This window comes from Colobus angolensis, unplaced genomic scaffold, assembly GCF_000951035.1.
Source record: "Colobus angolensis palliatus isolate OR3802 unplaced genomic scaffold, Cang.pa_1.0 Scaffold78, whole genome shotgun sequence".
NCBI classification, from domain to species: Eukaryota; Metazoa; Chordata; class Mammalia; order Primates; family Cercopithecidae; genus Colobus; species Colobus angolensis.
The window spans coordinates 3,399,529-3,414,862 of NW_012121598.1; the positions used below are offsets into that span (position 1 = coordinate 3,399,529).

Here is a 15,334-nt window from a genome sequence, read left to right on the forward strand (position 1 = left end):
AAAAAAAAAAAAAAGACCACACACAATACTTGATTATCTTACAGTTCTGTAGATTAGAAGTCTGGCATGTGTGGGCCAGGCTGCATTCCCTTCCAGAGGCTCTAGGATAAATTTCTGACCTTGCCTTTTCCAGCTTCCAGACGCTTCCCTCATGTGGGTGTGGCTCAGGAATGCCTTCCTCAATCTTCAAAACCAGCAATGGCTGGTCAAGTTCCTCTCATATCACATTACTATGACCTCCTCTTATGCCTCCTAATTTCACTTTTAAGTACCCTTGTGATTACTCTTGTCCCATCCAGGTGATCTAGGATAATCTCCCCCATCCCAAAGTCCCTAACCTAATCACATCTGCCAAGTCCCTTTTGCCATGTAAGGAAATACATTCACAGGTTCCAGGAATTAGGATACTTTGAGGATGCATTATTCTACCTAACACAGAATCCAAAATTTTTTTTGTGGAGCACATTGTCTACTTTTTATAATCGAGGACAATCAGAAACAAGATTTGTTTATGAGGAATTTACTTTGTAACAACTTGTGCCAGAATGGACCTATTCTGTTAAGAAAAGATTATTTGTGGTTTGGATTTTGAGTGGATATTCATAATGCACCAAACTTATGTATACCAAATGAAAATTCAGGTTGACTTTGGCCATTGGAAACTGTTTGCATGTGGTGGGACAAATGTTTTGGGGGTAGGATGACCTAATTGCAAGAAGTCATTAAGTTTCAGGTCCATAGGAGTATAAACAAAGGACCTCCCAATGAAAAAAAATTTAAATGACTCAAAGTATTGACTTGCTTCCATGTTTAGCACCAGAGAAAACATTTATGTCTTAAACTTTAATCTCTTCAAACAGAGATAAAAGAAGGACAGACTTTATTTCTCTTCTAGGTAATCGAATTCCTTTGGGTTGCATACAGAGAAAACACAAGAGCGAGTACATAGGGTTGCCATGAAAAAGCATTGCTCCAAGTGACCAGTTTAGAGTCAATTCTGAAAATCGAGGAACTGGAGACATTTCTAACCATGAACTTGATATCAGAAATGTTATAGGAGTCCTTCTAGGAGGCAGCCAGGTTGGGGGTGGTGGCTCATCGTTTCAAGGAGTCTTTGCAGTCTGTAAACTCTCTGTTCTAAATATGCCAGTGATTGTTTTGCTCACTGTATAAAAGATTCGATTATTTTTTTAAAATGCGACAAGCTCTTAATCAAAATTCTGATGTATAGTATGAATTGAATAAATTGGCTAGAGTGAATAATTTAGTTACCTCTACCCAAAATATACTTTAAAAAGGCATAAGGGAAGAACAAACAAACAAACACATGCATCAGCTCTTGGCTATATTCTAAAGTGGATTTTAATAGTTTCATTATAACAAAATCCTAGAAGCAAGTGTAACACTAGTCCTAAGCTTGAGGATTAAAACAGCCATTTAAAACACTAACTGCTTTGCTTCCTCTTTCAGTGATGCATTTGATTTTGAGATTGGCGTGGTTATAGTCAGAATCAGCCAAGGATTTGACATCTCTCAGGTTCTTCAGGTGCAAGGTATGTACTTTCTTTATTCAACCAACAAGTATTTATTGAGTACCTACTTTGTGCCTGACATTGTTCTAGGATATAGCAGGACACAATATAGACAAAACTCCTTAACGGTGGAGCTTACGTTCTAGTGCTAACTCATAGTGCATATAGTTCCCCCAGGATTTTCTCCAATGCTAACACAAGCAGCCTTTGCCCTGCTAACCACAAATATTGAGGAATTCAAGGTAGTCATCAATTATTTTTCTTATCACAAAACCACAAAGCCAGCATCAAGGAAAATAAACAACTTCAGTAAAATAACCTGTCAAATTAATTTCTGCAAGATGTTTCAGAAAATGAAGATTAATTCCTTCCCCAGAAAAACACGTATTTTGCTTTTGAGAGTCTATGAACTGGTTTGTAGCTAACATGGAAATGAGCCTGAATGTATCATGCTGTGAATCACTAATCTAAGTCAGAGGCAGAAACACTAATTCAGATTAGTGACTCTTTGTTTTTTCCCTGTAGAGAATTTGGTATACTTGCTTAGTCTTAGAATTTAAACATACTCTCTTGTGTATGAAATAAAGAACATACTGATATACTTACTGAAAAATTAGCACAAGACATGAATTCATGACTCATCTCTTCCGCTGAGCCTCACAGCAGAGTCCGCTTACAACACAACGTTAAGAAAAAAATGATGCTTTTCTGGTGCCTGTTATGTGCCAGGCATAATGTAGGTGCAAGTGGTGCTGGGTAGACTAAGATTAATCAATTCTGTCTGTGCCTTCAAGAGACACACAGCCTAGTAAGGAAAGTAGATCAATTATTAGCATTATACTAAGTATAAATAAGGAATTATGGGAAAGAAGGAAGGGGCACCTACCTCACTCCAAAAAGGCGTTCTGGAGAAAATTACCTTTGATTTGAGATTCACTGGATGAGTAGGAGTTAACCAGACAAAGTTGAGGGAGAGAAAAGTAAACAGACAGTTTGGAGAATGCATTCCTGACAAAGAGGAAAATGTTTGCAAAGGTGAGGACATGGGAATAGAGAGGAATGGAGTATATAGACAACCAAAAGCAGATTCATGTTACTGAAGTGAAAAGTAGGAAGCCAACAATAGTAAAATATGAGGCTGCCACTATAAGGAGGATCTAGACTGTAAAAGCCTCATTTGCCATATTAAAAAGATGGATCACACTCTGTAGATAATGAGGAACCATCAGAGAGATTCAAGTGAGGGAATAATGTGGTCAAACTTGGGTTTTAGATCTCGTGCTCTTTCGGTTATACAGAGCATGGACTCAGGACTAGAATAGAAATAGACAAATCAAAGAGTTCTACAATAATCAAACAAGACAAGGTGACAGCTTGAACTAGGGCAGCCTCAGTTGGGATGGAGAGAAAAGAACAGAGTTGAAAAGTATTTTGCAGGTATGAAGAGCAGCGTTTGAGAGTTGATTGGATGTGTGGGATATGGGAAAGGCAGGAGTAAAGAAAAACTCCTTGGCTGACTGGATAAGCCAATGGAAATGGGAAATGCAAGAGGAAGTACAGGTTTAATGAGGAAATGCCTGGCTCAATTTCAAACAATCTACCGTGGGATATCCTACGGGAAATGTCTAACAGGCAGTTAGACAGTCCTCATCGTAAAAGAGAAATCTGAACTGGAAATACAGATTTAGGAGATGCTATGGACTGAACTGTGTCTCCCCCCTCACCAAATTCATATGTTGAAGTGCTAACCCCAGGACCTCAGAATGTGACTGTATTTGGAGACAGGGTCTTTAAAGAGGTAATTAAGGTAAAATTAGGTTATTTGGGTGGGCCCCAATCCAATATTACTGGTGTCCTTGTAAGAAGAGATTAGGATACAGACTGAGGGGTGATCATGTGAAGACATAGTGAGAAGGCAGCTGTCTTCAAGCCAAGGAACGAGGCCTCAGAATGAAATCAATCCTGCTGATGCCTTGATCTTGGACTTCTGGACTTCAAAATTGTGAGGAAATAAATGTATACTGTTTACGACACCCTGTCTGTGGCATTTGTTATGGCAACCTGGGTGGACTAATACAGGAGACATCATGGCTAATGTGGATTGAAACCATCACCCTAGAAAATAGAACCCAAAGAGTGTGTGTAGCCAAGGACTCCAAAGAGTAGGAAAAAGGCCCCAAAGAAGAGAAGGAGAGATCAGAAAGATGAAGAAACCAGAAGTCTGGGGTCAGGTAAACCATGGGAGTACAGTGCTCAAAATGAGAATAATCAACATTGCCAAATGCAGCAGAAATGTACAGTAAGATCATGAACCAAATGGAATTGGCATGACACAGGTAATCTCAGTGACAGCAATTTCTGTAAAGCAGGGTTATCAGAATCAAGATTGCAGTGAGTTGAGAAGAGACTATGAGATGAACTAGCAGAGAATATGGATGTAGCCAACCCTTCTGAGAAGCTTGAATGGTAACAAGAGGAATGAGATTGAGCAGGCTTACTGTAGGAAACATATAGACCTCTGAATGGGAGATCAAATCATATTTCTAGACTGAGGAAATGGCACAAGAGAGTGCAAACATTGAAGATGTAGGCAAAGAAAGGGGCGACCCATGGAGTAAGATCCAGGAGGAACAGAAAATTGAGGGAAAGGCATGAATGGAAGAGTTGGCCTGAAACAGAAAAAAAAAAACAAAAAACACTTCATCTAAATTTGGAGCAAAGGAGGTGAGGATTGATGATGGGATGCGTGGATTTGTGAGAGTAGAGTGGTAAATCGAAGAAGATGATGCACAATAGTCTCAATTCTTTCTTTTAAGCTGGAGCAATGGTTTACTTCTAAAAGCAAGAGAGGAATGGTTTAACTGAGAATGAGAAGAAACTAGTAAGCATTTTAAAAAGTCATGATAGAGAATGAAAAAGATCAGCAAGAACTGATCAGTGTACAACAGTGAGAACCCAGTTGTGGTTGTCCAGTTTTCTCTGGCAGTATGAAGTCTCCAACGTACAGGAGCAGTACCAGGGTATTTCTGAGTAAGTTCAGCAGAAAGAAAAAAGAATTCTTAAGGGCTGTTGCCTGATTGATTCGTATTCTATTTGGCTGGTTCATGATTGTCTCCATCAAAACAGGAAAGAATATGAGTGGATTAGGTGAATTTTCTGATGCAACCATTCTGGTATGTTGTAGGAGAAGAGGAGGATGAAGAAAAAACTAGAGATCAAGTGTTTTTATAAGATAGCTACTATCTGATTATGTATATACTCTATGATAATGAAGAGCATTAAAAAGTAAAACTGCAAGGAGAGCGCGTCTTATGCAAACTTGTAGCACAAAAGGTTATCTCTTGGTGACTTTAGCCTTCCTTTGTATGCCCCTTTTCTTCTTTATGGATATTTTAAACTCCAGATCAGAAATACTAACTCCCACTCACTGGGCATTCACTATTAATGTATATTCCCTCCTAGTAGAACTTAATACTTTGTAGCAACAATAGTTAAAATATTTGAGCACTTATTATGCACCATCTATTATGCTTCATGTTCACATATAACATTTATCATCTCAGCTACCCTATGAAGAGAGTATTATCATTGTCCCCATTTTACAGCTGGTAAAATGAGGGCTTACCCAAGATTCACAAGGCTAGTCATTGGTAGAGCTGGGATTCAGACCTATATCTGTTTGAAGCCCCTATTTTATCTTTGAAAAAGAAGAGCTAGAGAGGATGATGACATATAATGAGAGGCAATGGTGAAATCTGAGCTCTGGGAATGAGGCAGAGCCATTTCTATGCGTTCCTTAAGACACCCAACAAGGGGGCTGCCTGTCTATGGTAAGATAAACCTGACTTTGAGAGCAATTACAAGCACTGAATATTAACAGAACCGTTCTGTTGCGAACTTCCTAGGTTTTACTTTTTTTCCCCTGGCTTTTGTGCTATAATGTTTTCCATCTAAAAATGAGAATGCAAAATATAACTTGTATTTAGATTACACATTTGCTTTGTGTGTTATGTTGCTCTCTTCAAGCTGAAAGATGTGATGTAGCTGAAAAGCATTGCTCCCACCCCTCATTGTTCCATCTGCCAAGATGCACCATAATTTACTTCTATAAAGCAATACAGCAACCAAGTTTTGCTGTATTTCTCAAAGAATCCTGGCAGTGAACTGTATCCCCTTTTAATTTCCCAAGGGTTGTATCCTATTTAAATAAACTTTGATGTTTGAAATATTTCTGCTTCTTAGTCAAGAAAGGGAAAATACAATTGGATGCTAATAAAATAATTACAAGTACCAACTATCTAGGGTAAACAAAGAAAAACAATATTACACAAGTACATGAAGAACATGCAGAAAAACAACATAATGATAGAAATTAACTTTCCGCCACATTTCCATGCATTGTTTTGAGGTTTATGTAATTTATGACACAAACCTCTTATTAGATTTTGAATTGGAAGAAATAAACTTGCATTTCATTATATTAGGCTGTAATTCAGGGCCTAATAAGGGCCTGATAAATCTTAAGTATTGCATTATACTATGTTAATGATTATCATCATAGCTTTTCCAACACAGGCACCACAGTGTCATCACAGATTATAATTTAAAGGAAATATTAGCAATTCAGAGTGCCCATATACTGTAGTTAATAAAGCAGTGAATAGAAATCAGCTTTATAGATAATTTACCAGCTAATGACAATTATTTTTATGTTGTATTACAGGCTTATGTGAGGAGAATAACTTTTAATATAAATAAGATCGATGCTCATAACATTGTAACTTGTATACTGTAGCAACTCATCTAATACTGATGACTGATAGTTTCTCTTAATAAATTAATTTATTGCCTGACAACACACACACAAAAAAAATCATGATATTTCATACTGCTCACCTCCCAGGGATATTTAGCAAGTTTTCCAACTACAACAAGGAGTCCAAATTATACTGGTAAGAAATAAAGTGATGGAACATGATTTGCAATATATTGTGGTCAAGTATTCCACGTAAGTACAGCATGACTTGTGACCATCTCAGAGCATGGGGATACTGCTGTGTCTGATCGAGTGGCTTAGAAAAATAAAGACAGATGGCAGTGTAGTAAATAATTACTTGATTAGAAGGCAACCACTGCAGGATTGCTTCCTGCCTTCTATTCAACTAGACTTCACCTGGGGTACAGCACATTGATTCTTATGAGCATTTACAGCTTTGAGTTATTGAGCAAGGAAAGAATTTTAACTTAATAATTAATAAAGAAAAAGGATGCTGTAAAATGGGAGGGGATTTCATTCCCCAGTGGGTTTCCCTGATCTCCCTTCTGGTGTCAGATAATTGACGACTCTCAAACCTTAAGATTCAAAGCAGGTTGTAATTTGTAGACCTCTGCCTATTTCTAAAAGACATCTTAAAAAAACAAAAAAGACTGGGGACATAACATTTGAAGCAATCTTGACAAGTAAATTGAGTTTCAAAATATAGTCACTCCACTGGGTACCATATCATCAATTTATAAAGCACTTGAAAATACGGTAACTACTATTCAAAGAAGTTTGGGCATTTACATGACGGCATGGCTCAAGAGTCACTCTTAGTTATTACTATGAAAACCGTTTGGGATGTGGATGACAACATGGATTAGAAACCTACCCTCAACTGAGAGAACCTAAAGGTCTAAGCTTTTTCTTCCACCATCGTAACTTCAGGTTGAGATTATAAACATCTTGAAAAGAGAGAAGGGCAGGCATGCTCTCTCTATCTCTATCTCTATTTCTATATCTCGGTCTCTATCTCTAGCTCTCAGTAGCAATGTGGCCTTATAAACTATGACATACTACAGAATTATCTAATGTATTCAAATTCCTAGTAGTTACCATCACAGGATTTCCAGGTGGTGGTCCTTTCCAGAGAAAAGTCCCCTCTCCTTCCCCACTTGTCTCTCGTGCTTCCATCTCCCAGGCTTTTATCTCACTGGTCCCACCTTCTGTCCTCTATCTGTCCTTTTTTATATAACTTTGTATACAGTATTAACTGCACTTCTTTCAAACGTTGTCTTTTGTACTTACCACACACACACACACACACACTTCTCACACCCTCATTCTTCACAACTCTGCACTTGTTTTTCTTCTTTTATAAAGACAGTACTTTCAAAACTATTGAACTGAATTGAACAGCATTGATCTGTTCTTTCATTTATTTCAACACACAGTTCTTGAGTGCCTATTGGTGCAAACATGGTTCCAGGTAATAGCAGGTAGGGGTGGCACCATGAAGAACATGGGAGGGATAACATGAGGTCCAAGCATAGGGTTTGGAATAGATAAACCTGGGTTTGGATCCCAACTTTGACATCTTTTATCTGTGTGATGCTGTTCAAGTTACCCATCCTCTCTGTGTTTCACTTTTTGCATTTTCCAATGGGAATAATTATAGTACCTACGCCACAGATTTCTTGTTTTGGATTAAAGAATTTGATGGCTGCAAAGTGTTTGGCGTTGTACTTGGATCCCAACTTTGACATCTTTTGTCTGTGTTATGCTGTTCAAGTTACCCATCCTCTCTGTGTTTCACTTTTTGCATTTTCCAATGGGAATAATTATAGTACCTACGCCACAGATTTCTTGTTTTGGATTAAAGAATTTGATGGCTGCAAAGTGTTTGGCATTGTACTTGGCGTACGGTAAACTCTCAATAAATGTTGGTGATGAAATAGGGCATAAGTTCTGCCCTCCAGGAGTCCGGAGTCCATTGTGAATAAGATAGACATCCGAGTCACACAGTTATAGTAGTTAGTGGAATAAAGGTTTAAGCAAGGTATTATGGAAATGTAGAGGAGATTGATTCTAATTGAGAAATTTGGGGATGGTTTTTGAAAACATGCAGACTGGGTATTCCTTCAACAGGCAGCTATTGTGATCAAGGCATATCACCGAAGGAGAAGGGAGAAGAGGGATAAACACTAGAATTGGGAGCAGAAGACTTGGGTCACTGGCTGTGCTACCTTGAACAAATCACTTGAACTTTCTGAGCCCAAGTTTCCTTTTCGGTAAAATGGGGAGAATATTACCAGCTCTGCATGCATCCCAGTATTGGTATCAAATGAGATACTATGTAGAAAGGGCTTTGTAATTTCTGAAAATTAAAAATGTAGTCGTGATGGTGGTGATGATAGAATAAATAGTTTTTATTGTCAGGCTAGTGGAAATCAACTTATATCCATTCATTCATACTCTCTTGGCTTGCTCCCCTTGTGGTTAATGGTATGCCTTTGCAAGTCATCTGGCCAGGATTTCTGTTGACAAAAATGTTTTGACAAAGTCTACTCTTAATTTCCCTGCATGCAAACAGGCAAGCAGTACACCAGATAGATCATTCAGAAGAACAGATAATCAAAACATCACTTCTGTTTAGCGCTGAAATGCAAAAAGGAAGGAGTGCACAGAAGGAGGCCTTAGATCACCTACCAAGTGAATAATTAAGAATTAACTTGAATAAGAACTTGCAAAAATCACTATGCAAATGGGGATCACACCATGGTATGGATTTAAAAATCCAAGATGGCAAAGCAAGCTGATTTTAGCCTTTAGAATAAATACTCTCTGTAATCTTCTGTCTCTATCATCTTTGAGGAAACTGCTATATCTAAACCATTCGAGCAAAATTTGGTTTTGTCTCTCAGGCCTGCAATTTTGCAGCTTGCTCTGTTCTGGATGGGCTGTGCACATACCTTCAAGCAAATTGTTGGAATCGCTCCCAGTTCGCTCAGCCAGCTGACTCCATTACAAAGGAGGATTTATCTTTTTTTCCCTCTTTGTCCAAACTAGAGGACAAAGAGCATGGCAACCAGTGGCTAATCATAGGGCCCATGGGAGCCTGCCCAGAAAAACCTCCCAGGGCAGACCTTACAGTTGCCACATCGGAGGATTGCAAAGAGCAGGTTACCCCATAAGTGGCCTCCTGCAACACCCCAGAAGGCAAAATAACAGCTAGGGTGCCGTCATCCAGGACAGTGACCACAAAGCCTGGGTACCAGTGCTGCTGCTCTAGTGCAGCCTTCCATACAGACCCGTATCTTTAGGGTCCTCATTTTAAAATTACATGTTGGATGGGCCATCATTTGGGGGGATTAACTTAGCATTATGCCATGTGCCTGAGAGTGTTTAGGTTTATCTGATGATAAAGCGTAGGAAGGTAATAAAACAACTCTGAAATAATAATAATAAGCCACAGGAGGAGGGTCTTCATGGTGGGAAGCATATGCAGATCTCTTTGCATATGAACCCTGTAACTTGCTGGGTGATATCAGGCAAGTCACTTAACCTACTAGTTTCTTCATCTACAAAATGAAGATGATAATAGTAGTAACTATCTCAGAGTTGTTTGGAAAGGAATAAAATGCAACACAGTCCCTGGCACCCAAAGAGTGTGCAATAAATAGTAACTGCTAAAATAACTCCCAGGCATCTCAAAATACTCAATTTGTTTTGCATGACTAGGCCCATTTCCAAAATTTGCATCAATATACTGCCTACAGAATGCAGTTCTTGCTCTGTTCTTTAAGGACCTCCAAAACCCTGTGTGGACACTTTGTTTATTCTTTTTGCAAAGCTTGGGGGGTGGGAAAAGGAAAGAGTTACAGTTTTCCATTTCACAGACGTGAAATCCAAGGCATAAAAAAAGTAAATTACTTGGCTAATGTCACATTAAAGCCAGCAGCAGAACTGTAATCGGTCATGACCCCCCATTGCAATGCAGCTTGTCTTCACCTTTCAAAAGTCAGGGGTAAGCAACTTCTGTCTCAGCTTTAATACCATCAGCCTAATTTCTCAGATTTTCTATAGCTGCTGATCTTGAGAACCTTTGAAGCTTCGGGGAAATCACATGGGTGATTTGACCTTAAATCTCATGCCACTAGCAAAAGATTAATTGCTAAGACCTGGAAAGGGGCCAGACAATTCTGTGTAGCTGAATAGCAGAATCGTCTAGGGATGTGACTGTCCTGACAGATTTAGTTAGTACATAATTGATAAATCTAGAGTTTGTATAGCTTCGCTTAACAGATAGATAAGGCAATGGGCTCCAAGGGTTGACATTTACAGAAGCTCTCCCAGGTTTTGTAACACTGAATCTAGGTTTTCTATCCTCTTCCTCTGAACATTGCTCATTTTCTAAGGCTCTGTTCTCAGCAGGCAATAAGATGAGGGCATCTGACAAGAGGGCCACCTCACCCAGTGTAAGCAAGAAGCAAGAAGCCTCCTAAGTGTAGCACTGTCATATGACTGCTTTGAAAGTCTTACTTACCCGGAGTCCAGTGCGGGGTGAGGTCAAAGAAAGATCCAGCACATTACATAGCAGCTAGGAAATTTTCGTCACAATCAGAATCCAAAAAAGATAAAAGGCAGCCAGATACAACATGAAAGCTTGGATAGTGCGTCTAAACCTTGGGCAGGCAATTTTGCGCTGCTTGACTCCTGTTCAGACTAAAACGTGTCATAAGACCCCTTTTAGCAATTTGAACCCTGACAGGCACCCAGAAACCTCAGCTTTTATTTCTTTGACTTTGGTCACCCACTCCACAAAATATTTTGCTTATTGAAAGGAATGGTGGTGGATGCTTTCCATTGTAATTTGTATCCAACGCCTACAGAGTTTATTGTAAGATTTTGTTATCTTCTCTTAATTCTTGCTGTCTGCTTTTATGTTTCAATTCATGAAGCATTGTTGTGTGGCTGATATATACCCAGTGTACTTCTGTAATTTTGTCACTTCCAGTTGTAAAATATCTGTACCACTAGCTTAGGTCAGTAAATCGGTGGTTTACAGTGTGAAAGATTTTCTGTTTGTTTATTTTTGCATGGTAGTGAATAAGAATGGCATTAAATAGCCTCTCTTGACCTCACAAATAAAAATGTAGTAACTTTATGTATCATAACTTAACACATAGAGCTATTTTTTTAAGCTAGTTGTGACAACTTTCTGAATACAATTTACTAAGATACATTACTTTTTATTTTTTCTTTTGGAGACAGGATCTCACTCTATTGCCCAGGCTGCAGTGCAGTGGCACAATCACGGCTCACTGCAGCCTCTACCCCCAAGGCTCAGGTGTGATCCTCTCACCTCGGCCTCCCAAGTAGCTGGCACTACACACCACACCCGGCTAATTTTTGTATCGTTCATGGGGATGGAGTTTCGCCATGTTGCCCAGGCTGGTTTTGAACTCCTGGGCTCAGGCGGATACACCCATCTTGGCTTCCCAAAGTGCTGAGATTACAGGCATGAGCTACCTCACCCAACCAAAATATATTACTTCTATTAAAAGATAATATATAAAAATCATTTAGAAAAACTATACTATGTATAAACAATTATCTTATCACATACATACCATTTTAAATATTAAAAGTTTATAAGATTGTTTCTACAAACTTTGTAGCTCTGAGTTAAGTGGGTGATTGTGTCTTCTTTCATCAGAGGAATTAGAGAGATTAGAACAGGAGAGACTAGCATTGGAAGCGACTATCAAAGACAATGAATGTGAAGAGGAAAGTGGAGGCATCCGAGGCTTGTTTAAAAAAGCTGGCAAGTTGAACATTACCAAGACAACGCCTAAAAAAGGTAAGTACTTTTTAAAATTTGCAAGAAAGTTTACAAGATGAGTCACTATTTGAGCATCTAGAAAGAGTCCGAAGTCAGCATCTAAGATGCTGGGGGCATTGAGTGTAGGTAGGAACTGAAAAGTTTCTCTCCAGAAGGTAGTATGGATAAACCGTAGCAGCTATTGTCATTTATCAACCTCATTAAGTACTTTATACCATCTTACTGTCAAAAATTATTTTTAAAATGTAATATTTGGTTTGGAAGTCAAATAGTGCTTAAGCAGATTGCATGCCATGAAACAGAAGTTTCTCAGTTAAGATGAAAAGGGAATAGAAAATTAAGAGTCAGTATCCAAACCGTCTTATCCACACACACCCTTACCTTTCAGACATTTCAGGGAACTGAAGTATGACTAGTACATGCAAATACGGTATCCAGCTGGAACGCTGATTTCAAAAAAAGCATCTTTATCACAAACCAGAATGCAGGACTTAGAACTTTATTGATACTCACTACCTGTAGATTTCATCTAAATCGTACACTTACATGTGAACTTAATGGTATGCAGTCCTGGGACAGAGGATCAGAGGTTGGGAGAGCTCGTTATACGTTTTACAAACAGACGATTCAAACGTTTGGATTTTTGAAAATTACTTTCCGAAACGCTATGGGTTTGAGTTTAATGAGGTCCACAGTGACCTCTGCTGGTCAAAAATCAGAATGTTAGCAGGCATTTATGCAGGAATGTCCTGTAGTTACTGAAGTCACATTCTGGTGTGAGGCCAGGAAAAGATGGTTTCTCTGGGAGGGTCTCCAAGTCAAACAGCAGGATCCAAGTGGAGACTTGGCAGAGGCTTCCGGTCTAGGTTGACCGGGGCTAACCCTTCAAAGAGGCTCTTCGACAAGGCCATCTCCTACCCCATAAATGGTTTGTCTGTTTGCTTTCCTCCTATAGCCCAAAGATGAAATTTCACCTATAATATAATAGTTTTATATATCTACAGAGAATGATGGAAAATCCAGATATTGCCCCTCTTCAGATACTCTGGGTACTGTGGAGTTCCTGGGATAACCCCATGGGCCGTGGCCTACTCCTTACAGTTCACCTTAAAATGACGTAGATGATGTGTTTGAATTCAAGCTGAAGCTACATCAGGGTGAAAATATTTAAATAAGACTGTTCTGGATGCTAACTACTATCTTCTTTTCTTTCTAATTATTTGGTTTAACTGTAAAAAAAAAGTTAACAATCCATTAAATCTCCTCTATTAAGTGGTACAGTCTGGAAAATAATGGAAAATTCAGAAGTCATAGCCCAACAGTGTGCTCTAACTAGAGAGAGGGAAGCATTAATGTCCTTATTATGACAGTAGGACTTGTTATTTATTCTGGAAGCTTATTTCTGCATCACAATACTTGTTTTGGCAAAAATATACTCTTCCAAAAGTCAACATGTCAAATTGTTCAGAAAAGAAAAGTAATAATGTTATATACTGTTTCAATACCTAGAAGTTTAAACACAGCTCTAAAGGGCTCATTCACTACTCTAGGCTTTCATTGGCTGTCAACTCTTTTGAGTTCTAGACCAGATCCAATCCTGCCGCAGGCACCTGAGTATGAACAGGAGGCCTCTGGATACTTTGACTTGTCTGTAAGTGAGGGCAGAGCTTGGTCCATTTTGTAAATAAATTTTTCTCCCTCAGCAGTCCCAGGGATGTAAAAACAATATCAGATCATTGCTTCAAAACTGACAGACCCTAAACACAGAAACAGCAAAAGATAAAACAGAGCATCTTCAGAACCTCTTAGATCAGAGAGGAAGCTCTGAAGAGGCTGTCAGCCCTCCTCTAAGCACCAGGCTGATACCACCTCTTTGAAAGAGAGCAATGAAGTCATGGCTTTCAAAGACACAGATATGAGAAATACTATGTACACTGTGTCAGAGAAACCCCTCTTGGCAAACGGGAACAGGTCCGGCTCCAACACTGGCCGAGTTCCCTGGTACGCTTTCATTGTATCCATGTTAGGGTAGAAATTGCATTTTTAAAAATTTTAACTGTTTTATATGCACCCTGAACTATAACTCGAGTAAAGATGTTTTTATTTCCATATTTTCTAGCTTTTTTTTTTTGCATCTAATTCACAAAGATTCAAATAGCTCAAATGGCTTTACTTTAACTTCACAAGATTCATTGAAAAGAAAGCAGAGGAGTAAGCCAGGCTGACTAAGGGACCAAATAGTCACAGAGTTCAAGATGCACACGGTCCCTGGCAAATTTTAGAAACCAGACCTGAATGGAACTTAAACCAAAATAATGCTTCACGAATCAATTCCTTAATGAAAGGATATTTCTGATTCTATGGCTTATTTCCAGAAAACCACTTTCCACATGTGAAGTAAATATAAAAATATTAATACTATTAGGTTGATTTATATCTGAGCTTTGGGGAAATGGGGATTTCTGGCTAGTAGCATTGTTGCATGCCTAAATAATAAGTCCACTCTGAGACAGATTGCTAAAGGTCTGAAAATATCCATTGTTTTTTAATAAAAACTATAATCATAGAGCTGTTTTACTTAACTATTGACTGTCAATATTTTATTTAACTATTGAAGGTGGTCTACATTATTCTGGGATTGGACTTTTATCTCTGCCTTTTGAAGAATAGAGTCGCTATTTATTTTAGGTATAATAAACACGAATCTGTGACCTTTTCTCTATTTTCATCAGTAGATTGATTGGAAAGTTATTTTGTTTCTGCCCTCAGAAGCAAACAGATGCATCAATTCCTCCTTCGTTTCAGATGGCAACATTAACACAATCCAGTCGATGCACGTGGGAGAGTTCAACCAGAAACTGGTGGAAGCCAGCACTCAATTTAAAAAGAAACAAGAAAAAGGCACAATTGATGTTTGGTGGTTGTTTGATGATGGAGGTAAAAACTTTCAGAAAATACACTAGGGACAAGAATTTCTATCTTGATCAACTTAACAAACTGCATGAGAAGGTATATGAGAATAATACTAGTTAAAGAATAACATTTTGGGAGGCTGGGCGCGGTGGCTCAAGCCTGTAATCCCAGCACTTTGGGAGGCCGAGACAGGCAGATCACGAGGTCAGGAGATCGAGACCATCCTGGCTAACACAGTGAACCCCGTCTCTACTAAAAAAATGCAAAAAACTAGCCGGGCGAGGT

The 15,334-nt window shown here is 38.8% G+C and overlaps 1 protein-coding gene across 2 annotated transcripts in view; it reads left to right on the forward strand.

Annotated features, from left to right (window-relative positions):
- Window positions 1–15,334, forward strand: part of SLC12A1 (solute carrier family 12 (sodium/potassium/chloride transporter), member 1) — a 100,666-nt gene that overhangs the window by 68,630 nt on the left and 16,702 nt on the right. For both annotated transcript variants that reach the window (XM_011928567.1, XM_011928568.1), the window contains exons 20-22: window positions 1,471–1,553; window positions 12,011–12,154; window positions 14,942–15,073. In XM_011928567.1, the coding sequence (XP_011783957.1) occupies window positions 1,471–1,553; window positions 12,011–12,154; window positions 14,942–15,073 (359 nt within the window). The remainder of the gene's footprint in view (window positions 1–1,470; window positions 1,554–12,010; window positions 12,155–14,941; window positions 15,074–15,334) is intronic.